General features: G+C 37.9%; 1 protein-coding gene across 1 annotated transcript in view; it reads right to left on the reverse strand.

Moving 5' to 3' along the window:
- LOC115434115 (protein kinase C epsilon type-like) overlaps positions 1 to 8935 on the reverse strand; it is a 168258-nt gene extending 159323 nt beyond the window's left edge. Inside the window, exon 1 of the mRNA XM_030155812.1 lies at positions 7428 to 8935. Within this exon, the coding sequence (XP_030011672.1) occupies positions 7428 to 7775 (348 nt within the window). The 5' untranslated portion in view covers positions 7776 to 8935. The remainder of the gene's footprint in view (positions 1 to 7427) is intronic.
- Positions 8936 to 13983: the final 5048 nt, after the last annotated feature.

The raw sequence follows: 13983 nt of genomic DNA on the forward strand, positions 1-13983 counted from the left end.
ACTGGGTCTTTTGGGATTAATCAAGAAAATAGCCGACAGATTAATGGACACTGAATAGAATTATCAACTGCAGCCCTGCTTTCATGTTGATTCAAAGTGGCCGAGAACCAACTTTTTCCTTCTAAACTCACGTGAGATGACAGAACCTTTGAGCTTTGACAGAAACACTTCCACCGGAGGGAATATTCTGTACTTTCTGCTCTCTGTCCCGACCTTCTCTTTCATCTTGCACTCTCTCTCCGTCTCTAATGGACCTGACGGCTTCATCAATAATACACTCGACCATCCATCTGCTTCAGCAGCTTCAGACAACAATGACCAGCTTCTTCGTGTGTGTCTGTGCATGCAGCATGTGGCCTAACCACACCCACTCTCACGTCTTTTGTAGCTCTGTTGTGGGTCACTGGTTCATCTATCAAGAGCACAGCAAAGGTAACGGGATCTATTCTGTGTGTTTCCATGTGTGTAATGACCTACACAGACCAAATGCATTTACATACTAAGGAGGCAAAGATCTGCTGAATGTTAGGGTTAATACTAGGGATGCATCGGCTCCGATACTCAGTGTGTGTACTCGTATTTGTAAGTAATCCGATACAAATGCACTTTGTATCGGAATACCACTTACGGCCGTGTGACAGTCACAGTTCAGTGCAGCAGGTACGTGGCGGTGGAATAATGTGTGGGGAGTGTGAAGAGTGTGGGGATTTTTCAAAATAAATGACGGTGATAAAAGTAACACTGACTGCAAGTAACGTTAAAGACACAGACAGATACAGACGCAGCGTTCTGTCCGTCCTCTGCGTACATTCCATACGTTTTCTAGGTGCTGGCGGATGCGTACCCAGTCAGAGAATACCACCGGGTATTCTGCGGTGCAGACCACCGCCAGCGGAAGTGAAAATGAAACTTATCGCTCATTTATCTTTTCTCTACCTGCTGAAGCTAAGCTTTTAAACCTTACTAGCGAAAACACTGCAATATTACTATCACATTAGTGTTACCTCTGTCGTCTCTATGTTTGTTATTACCGACTTTCTTCTTCTTTTTCTCAAAAAACTTTACTCTTCTTCGTGGTATTTGTCCAGTGTGATTAATTAAGAGTGGCGCCCCCTGGTGGATTAATTGAGAAAAGCTCATTCCAACACATTAAATGTCAGTAGCAGCACTTTTTTCCAGTCAGACTAATGACAACAACAATAAAGCACATTTACAAAAGGAACTAGGAACTGGAATGGGATTATTAAGTATGCATATCAGTATTCGGTATCGGCAAGTACTCAAATGTAAGTACTCGTACTCGGTCTGGAAAAAAGTGGTATCGGTGCATCCCTTGTTAATACATGCAATATCACAAATATATTTTACTTTGGTAGGCCGCCCATGTGTATGCCAGCATATTACATTTAGAGAATCACATTTATTTGTCCAACACCTCCCACATATGATCACTGGTCCTCAGATTGGGATGTCCTTCCTTAGTCCATTTTTGGTCGGAACTAACCACTACGGACCAGGAACACCCAACAAGACCTGCAGTTGTGGAGATGCTCTGACCCAATCATCACTGTTACAATATGAACCTGGTCAGAGTCACTCAGTTCCTTATGTTGGTCAATTTGCTGCTTCCAACACATCAGCTTCAAGGACTGAATGAATAAATATATCCAACCCAGTGAAAGGAACCATTGTAATAGAATACTCAATGTCATTACCACTTCATCTGTCAGTGGTCAGAATGGTATGGTTGATGTATATGAAACAGGTAAATCTCAGTATGTTATTTGTGAGGCTTTCACCTGTATATGTGCATGATCGTTGCCATTACTCTCAAAAGTCAGTCCCCTTTAAATGGACCATATTACAGTTGTTTAATGACTTTATCTGAGCCATCAACCTAAAGGAAGCACAGTGCCAATACACGGCCATATTTGAACACGCTGAGTCTAGATTTCACCTAAAACAACAGTGAAATCAGACTAGATCATATAAAAGCATGTCTTGTTTTATCACAGCTGAGCATCCCTTCAGTGTGTAAACAACGCAGGAGAATTATGCTGTCAGTGCTGTCAGGTGGAACGGTGAGATCTTTGGCACCTCCTTCCAAGTCACCCACACAGCTCACACTTTGAAAAGTGACAAATGGTGAGCTACGTTTGGTCAGGGGCCAGCACGCAGTCGGCCAGACTGCCATCTTGGCCATGACAAGGATTTCATGATGTTCGTTATCAGTTGGATAAATCATAAAGTATAAATGAAGATCCTGGTGCTAAAAGTACTGATGTCACATTTTTGGGCAATTCAAGTTGAGCATATACATGCTGTATTTGTTTAGTTAAGTCCACCCTATAAATATTTTTAACGGACTTTTTTGTGACTTCAGTACTTGTAGCACCAGGGTCTTCAAATGTTGAAATAAATAGTGATCATGATCAGACGCCACAGTGTCATTTCTACAAACATGAGATGTTCGCAAAGGGCTGTATATGTACATTTCACATGGCATTTATTATTTTTATTGACAGATATTACAAAGCAAGTCAAGATTTTAGCATGACTGATGATAATAGGTTTTTGTATTTTATTTTTTTCCCTGTAAATAATACAAATGATTACATGATTTTTTTTTTCTTGAGTCTGTACTAAACAAGTAGTATGTACTGAAAACTAGGGCATTTTCTGTTACACCACTACGCATAATTTATTATGGTATGTTGTTGCAACTGTTTGGCCCTATATGACACAGACATACGCTAACCCTCCCTAACCATTAATTTTAACCTTTTTCTCTGGCAGTAAAAGGCTTCCATAGTAAACACATAATGCAGCTCATACTGGAGTACAAATAAGTTTTTACTGCATTATTCCTCCATATAATTAAATAAACAACTACAACCTTTAGTCACTAAATGACTACTTGACATGAAATATCAATGTTTAACTTATCCAATTGATTTAGATGGTTCTAAAACTGCGATACGAGATAATGTATAGCCCTAACTTAACATATATTAAGACTATGTAAATAGCTGTTTTTGTTGCACCCGGTTTTACTCCTGTTTTAATGAATCCATTTTAACCTTTTCTTTTGTCTGTTGGTATGGGTCACTTTCTGCCCAGCAGGGAAACTGTCTTCAGGGAATTGTGAAAGTGTGTACGAAAATTGCTGGCACTCCCCTCAGCGATCTTCTTACCCTGTACAACAGCAGATCCCTGAACAAGGATAGATGCAATATTGCTGACTCCATCCATTATCTGGTAAATTCCAATTGCTCCCATCAGGTCGAAGGTACAGCCAGCCACTGTGCAGAACCAATAGGTTCAAAAAATCTTTTATTCTATCTGCCATCTGGCTGGTTAATGACACTATTTAATTATTTATACCGGTATTGTTGTATTTATTGTATTTGTATTGCATTTGGTTTTGTCTTTTGTCTGTTGTCTGCTTGATGATTGTTCTGCTGGCTGCAAAACAAATTGCCCTTCAAGGATAATAACAATACCTTGAACCTTGAACCCTATTTAATACACTGTTGCCCATAAAGCTCAAATAATTTTGTTTTCAGACACATTCTTGTTTTTATTCCTGTTTATACACATCAATAATCCCCTATGACCTGGTGCAATGATGACATACTGAGTCCCAGATACACTTTATCAAGAATAAATCACATATTCACAATCATTTCACGTGAAGATGTAAAAATATTCTATTCTCAGCTTATGAGTAGAACACCTACACTGGGTATTAATTCAGTAGCTGGAGTTGCAGGTCTGTCTTAGAGAAGGATCTGGGGTAAATATGTACTTTATACACTCAATTAACATGTAAAGTGTGATGATTATGATTAATGCACATTTTCTTATTCTCATGGTTTATACCTATACAATTTTCACCACACCTGCACACAATTTCTTGGGTGCAAGTAGTTTTGAAGTAAAGAAATGTGTTTAGGAAAAGGAAACATAAACATATAAAAGTTTTCTATGCATTATCCCTCCATGTAATTAAAAAACTACATCCATTAGTGACTAAATTGACTACTTGACCTGAAATATAAATTTTACAGACTAGACTTTTATTACTGACTATTGTTATTGTTATTACGAGTGTGTTGACCAGTTCTACAGTTTTTATGCTGATGTGTATTTGTGCACACTGTACCACATTTGTCCAGCAGTCACTGCCAAAGCGTTCTGGCCATAGCAATGTGATAGTAATTCTATTGTATTCCAAAATTACAAATATCTCCCAAAATATTGATCCTATCAACTTGCCATTTTCGCTAGTCTGTTCGCTGACCAAAAATACCTAAGTATACCAAACTGCAGCAGTCAACTCTTTTCAGATTTTGTGTGAATCCCTGGACACACACACACACACAGAGGCCACTTGGCTTTTATAATATAGATTATTATTATTATTGTCATTGTTGTTACTATTATTATTGTATTTGGTTTTGGGGTTTTTTTGCACTATCTTTATGGATGCACTTTATCTTACACAGCTCTGATTGACTTCAAACTTGGTATACAGCTTCTGTATGATGATGTCAACAAAAGTTAGTGAAATTATTTGGATCTGATTCTGGATTAAGAAGACAACTGAAAATTCTGTAATGGACGACGACGACAGACAACGACGTCGGACACCACATGACGACAATAAAAATTTGGAGTTGTCATTATTTCTATGTTATTATGATAGTATTTTACTGGTCTGACCCTGTTGAGCTGCATTATGTAATAAATTCCCATTATGTAATAAAAGTTCAAAATGTAACAAGAATGTCACGTCATCTTGTAATAAAGCTGCATTATGTAATAAACTGACGCATTTTGAAATAAACTACATCAACGCATTATATAGTAAATTTTTTCGCATTATGTAGTAAGTTATTAAAATTTGAGAAATTTATTACAAAATGCACTTGACACATTTTTATTTAAAAAAAAACGTAATAACATGGTTCAGTATTTAATAACAATCCAAATGAACCCTGTCATGCATGAATTATGAGAACTTGAATCAAGATTTTTTTCCCTGAGTATTTTTATTCCTCGTTAGGCATTAAAAAAACAATGCAATTAAAAAAAAAAAAAAAATTCTGAACCTACTTTTTATGAAGTTGCAAAAATATCCACTCAGCTGGATGTCGTGCGTTTAATTTTTGAAGCAAATAAACATGTATTTACTGATCTACTGTGTGAAAACATTTTTAATGCAGCTAATCTGATGTTTTGTCACATTTTAACATACTCTAATACTAGTTATTACTGACTTCATGGAGATGAAATGCAAAAAAAAAAAAAAAACACCTTTTTGTCAAAAAAAAAGCTGTTAATTACAGTCACATAACCATATCAAGCAATTTTTTACACTTTAACATATCACTGCAAATTAGGTTTATAAAGAACAGCAATTTACAATAACTGTATGGATGTCAGTGTATAGTGTGATGCATAAGTGTCCACTGTGTTGGCTGATATGGACTAAAACATCAACATTAATGAATATACAAAAGAACAGATGTAGAATAGCTGTCCACTGTAGTGACCACTATGCATGAAAGGGTTAATATAATATCAGAGCAATTTAGAAGAAATTAGTCACAGGAGCTACAGGTAATGTAATCAGAACTTTAACCACACAGTTTAAAGATTAATTTAGCACATTACATTTTCCTGAAAATAAAAATAATACATAATGGGAATTTATTACATAATGCAGCTCAGCAGACCCACTCGAGATTGCATTGGTCTGAATGCGGAACCTGAACTATAAGGATTGTTAACATCTTTGTGTAATTTTTGCATTTCACAAATTCATCCCAAGGGCCGGATTGGACCCTTTGGCAGGCCGGATTTGGCCCCCAGGCCACATGTTTGACACCTGTGCCATAGTGTTCAGCCAGGGTCAAAGTGCAATATATACTTAGCTCTGCTGTTTTCTTGGTTGATGACATGCCTGTTTTTATACTGTATATGTATCTACACTTCTTTTCTTCTTTAAACTTTTGCACTAAGCACCACCAGAGAGTTGTCTCTTATAATTTCGTTGTACATATGTATAATGACCAAGCCCAGATTAACCATATGGGCAACTGGGCAATTGCCCAGGGGCCCGCGACCTCTGAAGAGCCTTGGGTAGCTCGGGCATAACGAAAATATCTGGTTATCTTTTGCTTATAAATGAAACTGTCCACTGCCCGGAGCCATTGCACTGCACAGAAACCCTGCTCCTGCTGTCTGTGACCGTGAGCTGAGACCCTCTCCTCATTGGTCAGTCCAAAAAGCGAATCAGCGGTGACACAAATCAACGTGCGTGCACTGAGCGGGATGTGAGACGTCAAGAACTACGCGACATACGCGACGTACGCAAATCAAAACATTGCAAACATGGAGAAGCAGCTAAGTGGGAGCGCCTAACGAAAATTAAAAAGGGAGAGGGACATTAAAAAAGCTGAAAATTTAAAGAACATACCTAAAATAGGTAATTTCTTTACTGAAATTGTCGGTTTTCCAGATGTTTATAGTATTCAGTATATGTAGTATTTAGTATTAAAATGTTTAACCCTTGCCTTGACATGCTTTGAATTGTGATGTGTTTTCTGTTTAAAAGTTAAACTGGGACCAAAATGTTTATTTTAGCAGATTATACTGCATTATATTTATTTTTTTCCTTGTGGTAGCTCCATGAAAATGTTGAGATATGTTTATTGTTGAGAGAAAGCAGATTTCAAGATGTTTACATTGCACTTACTTTAACTCTCTTGTTGAATTCTGAGGTGACAAGGGGACTTCTGTTTAAAATTCATATCTGATTCTATCAGATTATGTTTGTGTTTTGTCTGTGGGCTTTTTCTGACGATTCAATACATTTGTGTTGGCAAAAAGTGTTCTTAAATAAATACTGGATACTTTGGAAATGGTTTCTTATTTCTTTTTTGTGAAAATGGAGGACACTCCCTCTCTTTCTAATGTAGTGGATCAATTTTAGATTATACTGATGCTAATGTGTTTTGTTTTCATGTCACCATATGTAAGTGAGTGGCCTTGACAAGAGGCTATAGTGGTGCACTTGTAGTTCTACGAGCACTTATACATTTGTACATCAAAATGCATTTGATGATAGTTAGATATTGAAGTATGGGGTATACTTACATATATTCCTGGAACTTATTCTGTATTTTGCCAAATTATAGGGATCCTGGGGTTGTGATGATGGGGCCCTTGAATATTGTTGCCCAGGGTACAATGAAGTGTTAATCTGGCCCTGATAATGACAATAAAGGCATTCTATTCTATTCTATTCTATTCTATTCTATTCTATTCTAAGGCTTCATATGAGTGATGAATCCACGGGGGGAAGTGTGTGTGTGTGTGTGTGTGGGGGGGGGGGGGGGGGGGTCAGGTCCCAGTCTTACCCAGTCCTCGAAGTGTTTGCTGCCGTTGTGCAGGATGTCCTCAAACTGGATGATGCAGTTGGCCACGAAGTCATCATATCCAATGGGCGCGTCGTGGAACACTGACAGCTCGATCCTGCGTCCGTCGTGGACCTCCGTGGTGAACTCATCATTCCACGCGGGGCTGTTGGTCTTCTGTTTGGTGGACGTCTGGCCCACGCGGGAGTCATCCACGTTCAGGGCGATGTACGTGTCCAGGAGGAAAGTCTGTGTTTTGGGACCGACGGCGTGACGCAAGGACCAAGCCGTGGGTTTGAGGTCCAGCGCCTTGCAGATTTTGATCTTCAGCTGCCCGTTGAAGACCACCATGGCTATTATTACAAGACACAAACACCCCCCCCTCCCACACCCACACCTGGTGCTGTTTTACGGCAGTGTTCTCTATGACAACCACCACACCTTCGGCCTCGAGGAACTTTAACAAACCTAACTCTTTGTCCAGTTTTTGTGTGTTTTCAACCGGTGGTTCTGAGTTGAGCTGAGCTACGGTCCACCTCCACTCTGAAGCAATTGTTTTTTGTTTTTTTTTTGTTTTTGTTTTTTTTTTTTTAACTGTAAACGTCCACACCTGTCAAATACTATTACAAATATCTCCCACGGAAAGATAAACAACCGAAAGACTGGCACGAGCCTCCACCGTTAGACGCGCGCGGAAGAAACATGAAGAGCTAACAAAAAAAAAAAAAAAAAAAAAAAAGAGCAGCGCGAGTTAGCAAAACCCCCTCCGAGCCCAGGCCCCAGATGTGAACCGCTCTGTCATGTTTTTGTTTTACCTCCGAAGATGTTAAATAAGTCCGCTAACCGTGACAGGGCTCCGTGGAGGTGGCGGTGGAGGTGGAGGGACCGGCCTGTGTTGCATTGCACGGTACGGAGGGGCGGGAGGCTCCGGCTGCTTGCTCACAGCCTCCGCGGTGCATCGGGGATGTTGTAGCCGGACCGCTGCGCTCTGACGGCGGCTTGGATGACGACCGCAGCAGGGGCCGGTGGAGGAGGAGGAGGAGGAAGAAGAGGAGGAGGGTGGTAGGTAGATAGGTAGACAGATAGGTAGACAGAGGGGGTGGGGGGTATCCTAGTGCTCAGGCTGGTTTCCTCCACCCACCGCTGCTGTTTCTCCTAACTTCCCCGTGGACATACCTCTGGCTCTGCTCAGTACTCTTCCCTTCTCTGGTGCAGGAAATGCGAAAAACACGTCAGATTTCTCGGAGCCTGGTGTGACAGACGTGGGGGGAGTGCGACGCAAGCCAGACAAGGGAGGTGTTTAGAGGCAGCAGGGAGGAGGAGAAAGGAGGCGAAAACGGGTGGAGAAAGTGAAGAAATAAAACGCTTTAACATTCCACCAAGGTGCCCTTCAGCAACACTTTCCTTCACCTCCCTCCTCCTGCTGCTGCTGTTGTTGCTGCTGCTGCTCAGGCGCAGATGTCTGCAGCTCCCATCTGTGCAAATAAAAATGCATGCAAAAAAAAAAAAAAGTGTGCAATCTCAAATCTGGATGTGCGCCAAATACCCCCCTTCACATCTGCATTAAGTCCAGGTGCAGAAATATCAACATCCATTCACTCAATAAAAACCAAACTCCATAATAGATGAGACCAAAGGGAATGAATGCAGGGATTTGCAAAGCATGTCTGGAATTTCAAAGAGATGATAGCAAAACTGTATTACCTATTAACGACATGTGTGCATACTAGAGCTGTGGAAACTAGATATACCTCCTTATTCATGCACTGTAAAAAAATAAATAAATAAAAAAAAAAGACTGTAGAATTAACATCAAAAAGTTGTAAAATTGCAACATAAAAAAACTGTAAGTGACAATACAATGCAAAGTTGTTTATTTAAAAAAAAAAAAAAATTGTGTTAACGATTGAATCAAATATAGCTGGAGTTTTTACAGGAAGAGTATGTGAACAAAACCAGATTTGTATGTAGAAATGATGTATTTCTATTGTTTTTAGAAAATGAAACTGTAAATTGAAATACAATGTGGTGCTGTTTAAATTGCAAGATTGTTGAAATAATGGCATATTTGCTTTTATAGATAGATAGATAGATAGATAGATAGATAGATAGATAGATAGATAGATAGATAGATAGATAGATAGATAGATAGATAGATAGATAGATAGCATTTGACATTTTAAATCTGTAAATTAATGGATTGGTAGAGCAGCTCATCCAATAACCAAAGGGTTGGTGGTTCGAATCCTGGCTCTGACTGTCCATATGTCAAAGTGTCCATGGAAGACACTGAACCCTAAATTGCTCCCAGTTGGACCTGGTGGCTTTAGAAAGTGCTTTGGACGCCGTGAAGGTGTAGAAAATGTGCTAAATAAGTGCAGTCCATTTACCATTTAAATCCAATGTTAAATCTACATGTTTAAAATGTTAAATCTACATGTTACTCTGCAAATATGTTGACAGTTGGATGTTTTTTACAGTATTGTTCCGGAAACCACAGCTGCCAGTTGTTGTTTTTTTTTTTCGTAAAAACAACAGGATTTTTTTTTTTTTTTACAGTGTGCAAAGATAAAACAGTATGTGTCTGTGCAACAGGATGCTTCCAGTCCTCTATGACCCAGAATGATGTTTATTCATGTTTCATTGTATTTTGCAAAAGCTTCCTCTTTCCAAATAACAATACAAAGAATATCAATAGTGTTACTGTAAACTGTATTTTGCACTAAATACTTTCTGCTCCATGGCATTTGTCTCATAGCTTTAGTTACTTCTCAGTAGACTTTAATGGATTATACAACAAGCCTTTAAAATCCAAAACATTGTTAAGGATTAATCCAGTGGTTTCCCAACTGTTTTTATGCTTCTCATATTGAACGAAAAGTGTCAAGTCCAGTACATGTTTCAGATGTCCATAACTTGTTAATAGCTTCACCAAATAGTGATGTATTTCAATAAGTTGAACAATCATCATGTCACCAAAATAGTCTAAAAACTGAAACCACGTGTATGTGTAGCAGAGCTTTGTTCTTCTTCTTTCCCCTTAAATTTATCACGTGATGAGTGAAGCAATTCAGCTTCAATTCAGAAAGCCAATTCCAGCTGACATAAGAAGTATATCTGCAAAAGTACTTGTATTGCATCTGCTAGGTTGTGCAATATTCATGACTTTGACCTCTAATGGAATTATTTTAACCCATAAAGACCCAAACCTCCACCATTAGCCAAAAACATCTACTGATCTAAACTGTTTGATACCTGTTGATCCACTAATCCAATCAATGCATGTAAATAGTTGGTGTAAAATACAGTTTGTCATCTTTTCATAGTCATCAGATATGACCCATTCAGACATTCAGAGGCTCCGTAGTTACTGTGGAAACACAGTCGTCTTCTACAACTTTGATTCACCAGTAAACTCATGGAGTTGGATCAATGACAGTGGATGGAGATACTTGTTTTTATGTACAGTTATTGATATTTTTGCCATTTTCTCTATTTCTGATGCAATAAACCTCAACTTGAATCTGAGCTTTTATGAACATTTTTAGGATCAGTGAATTAGATATAAGAAAATACATGACTTTCACTGAAAAAATGTAAAATAAGAAGGATACTATTACAATCAATTGTGATAAATCACTTAAGAAAGGTTAAAAATATCATCTTCTTCAATATTGCTTTACCAGTAAAACCCATGGCATTTGATAAGTGACAGCGGATGGAGACACTTGTTTTATGTTCAGTTAATGATATCTTTGCTGCAAAACTCACCTTTTCTTCAATTTTTTCTGTTTTGATATAATAACCTTTGGATTAACTCTGAGTTTTCATGAATATCTAAATAAAATATAGGAAATTAAACATAGGTAAATGCATGATTTAAAGTGGAAAAATGTAAAATAGAGAGGATAATAATATAATAAATGGTGATAAATCACTGAAGAAAGGTTAAATAAGACAGAAAAATTCATCTGTGAACTGCCACAAAAGTAGCCCTGGGTCTTAAAGGGTTAATCATCTTCCACCTGATCGCTGCACAAGGCCACAGCTGTCAGGGCGTTTGTTACTAAGGTTCATTTCCAGTTTTATTCAGCTTGTTCCTGAAATGACACCTGCAGCTACCCTCATGGTGTTTGGGCATGTGTGGTGACAAGTTTCTCACTTGTGCAAGACTTCAGTCATTATTCTTTCAGTACAGAATGACCTTACAACCTTAAAGCTGCTGCATCTATCCCACATATTTCTGCTCATCAGTACATTGTTAAGGTTTTCCAACATGAGAGAATGTGCAGACAGTCAGACAGTACATTGCGATACTGCAAGAATGTGATTCCCTGCATTTTTTTGTAAAGGCAGATGGTTTATTGGAGACTTACAGACTGCCCAGTAAAATCATCTGAGTGTTTTTTTATGGTTAATCTCACCTCAAACTGCATTAGATGCAGGATCACATGTCTGATTCACTTTGCAGTAACTGCTGAGAGTCACTTATGTGCACAGGAATGTGTTACTGATGCAGAGCATCGTGTTCCTGGCAGACTCAGCACAAGGCCAACAGCAATCATTCAATGAACTCAATCACATTTTACACAAAGCAGCACAGATAGATGTCTGTCATTATCTGTATTCAAGCAGCTTACAGCACAAGGGAGAAAAACCTGAGTGATAATTCACAACCCATCATACAGAGATGTGCGATAGAGTGAGCATGCTCAGTGACTCCTGCAGGGTTTTAAGGTGTCCATCATATACGCTTTATCATAAATGCTCACACATGAAGAAAATTCATTTGTTCATTCACTATAATAAAAGCAGCCGCATCATCTCCTCTAGATAACTTGATATTATATGTTGACTGCAAGCATTTCTATTACTTTTTCAATTATCCTAACCCAGGAGTTCACAGAGTGGGGTATATGTACCCCCAGGGGTACTTGGAAGAAGCCCAGGGGGTACTTGAAAGTTTTGGGGAAAAATACATTAACCTATAAAGACCCAGTGCTACTTATGTGGTAATTCCAAAATATTTTTTCTCTATATTTAAATTCTCTCAAGTGGTTTATCACCATTTTTTATAATATTATCTTCTGCATTTTGCAGTTTTTCAGTGAGAATCATGTATTTTCCTATATTTAATTCACTGATTATGTAGACGTTCATAAAACCTCAGATTAAAGTTGAGGGTTATTATATCAGAAACAGAGAAAACTGAAGAAAAAGTGACTTTTTCAATAAAATCTATCATTAACTGAACATAAACCCAGTGTCTCCATCCACTGTCATTAATCCAACTCCATGGGTTTTACTGGTGAATCAATGTTGTAGAAGATGATGGTGTTTCCACAAGAACTACAGAGCCTCTGAACGTCCAAATGGGTCATATCTGATGACCATGAAAGATGACAAACTGTATTTTACACCAATTATTTACATGGATTGAAAGGATTTGTGGATCAAGAGTTATTTTAACAGTTTACATCAGTAGATGGTTTTGGTCGCCAGTAGCTGTTTGGGTCTTTATGGGTTAAATAAGTCATTGTGTACTGAATACAAAATAAATAATGAAAATTAATGCTGAAATATAAAACACAATAAATACATTAACATAATAAAATTGACAGTTCTAGTTTTATTGTCAGTCATCTTGTTTAAGCTTTGGTAAAATTTTAAGAACATTTCTATTTTAAATGATTCAAGATGATTTTATTTGAGTTATTATTAAGTAATTATTTTTGGCTGATGAAAAGTTAATTTATTAATTAATGACCAATTCATTTAATTTTCATATAAATGAACGGGCATTTTTCAGCTCATGTTTTGCACAAAATTTACTCATGAAAATTAGTTATTTTTAATATATTAAAGTTAAATATAATCAGTCAATCAATAAAAATATAATCAGACAACTTTGGCACGGGAACAAAATTTTGCCTGATTTTTTCAATCAAAAATGCTGAAGCGAGAGTTGGGGGTACTGTGCTAAAAAAGTATATTTCAGGGGGTACTCCACTGTAAAAAAAAATTGAGAACCACTGCCCTGACCCAAACTTTAAACTCTTCATTTCATGTCTGAGATAATGCTTCTCATCAAATAATATAGACACAAACAAAACACTTTCATCTGCTGTTCAGGCAGTTATGGATAAAGTTTGAGTGAAATCAGGCAACTGCAAAAAGTAAGTGTCAAGTCTCCAGGAGCATCCAGTGGTTGTGTTGAGCAGTTTCAATCCTTGAGCACTGCTGCCACCTCCTGGACATTCTGTGTACCAGCAACAAAAATTATTAATTTGACAAAAAGGCACACAGAAAATGTGGAATCTGACATTAACCCATAAACACCTAAACAGCCACAGGTGACCAAAATGATCTACTGATCAAAAATATTTAATACCTTTTGATCAACTAATCCTATCAATACATGTGAATAAATGGTGTAAAATGCAGTTTTTCATCTTTTCATGGTCATCGGATATGACCCATTTGGATGTTCAGAGGCTCTGTAGTTACCGTGGAAACACTGTCATCTTCTACAGCATTGATTCACCAGTAAAACCCATGG

This window comes from Sphaeramia orbicularis, chromosome 15 (assembly GCF_902148855.1).
Source record: "Sphaeramia orbicularis chromosome 15, fSphaOr1.1, whole genome shotgun sequence".
Lineage (NCBI taxonomy): Eukaryota > Metazoa > Chordata > Actinopteri > Kurtiformes > Apogonidae > Sphaeramia > Sphaeramia orbicularis.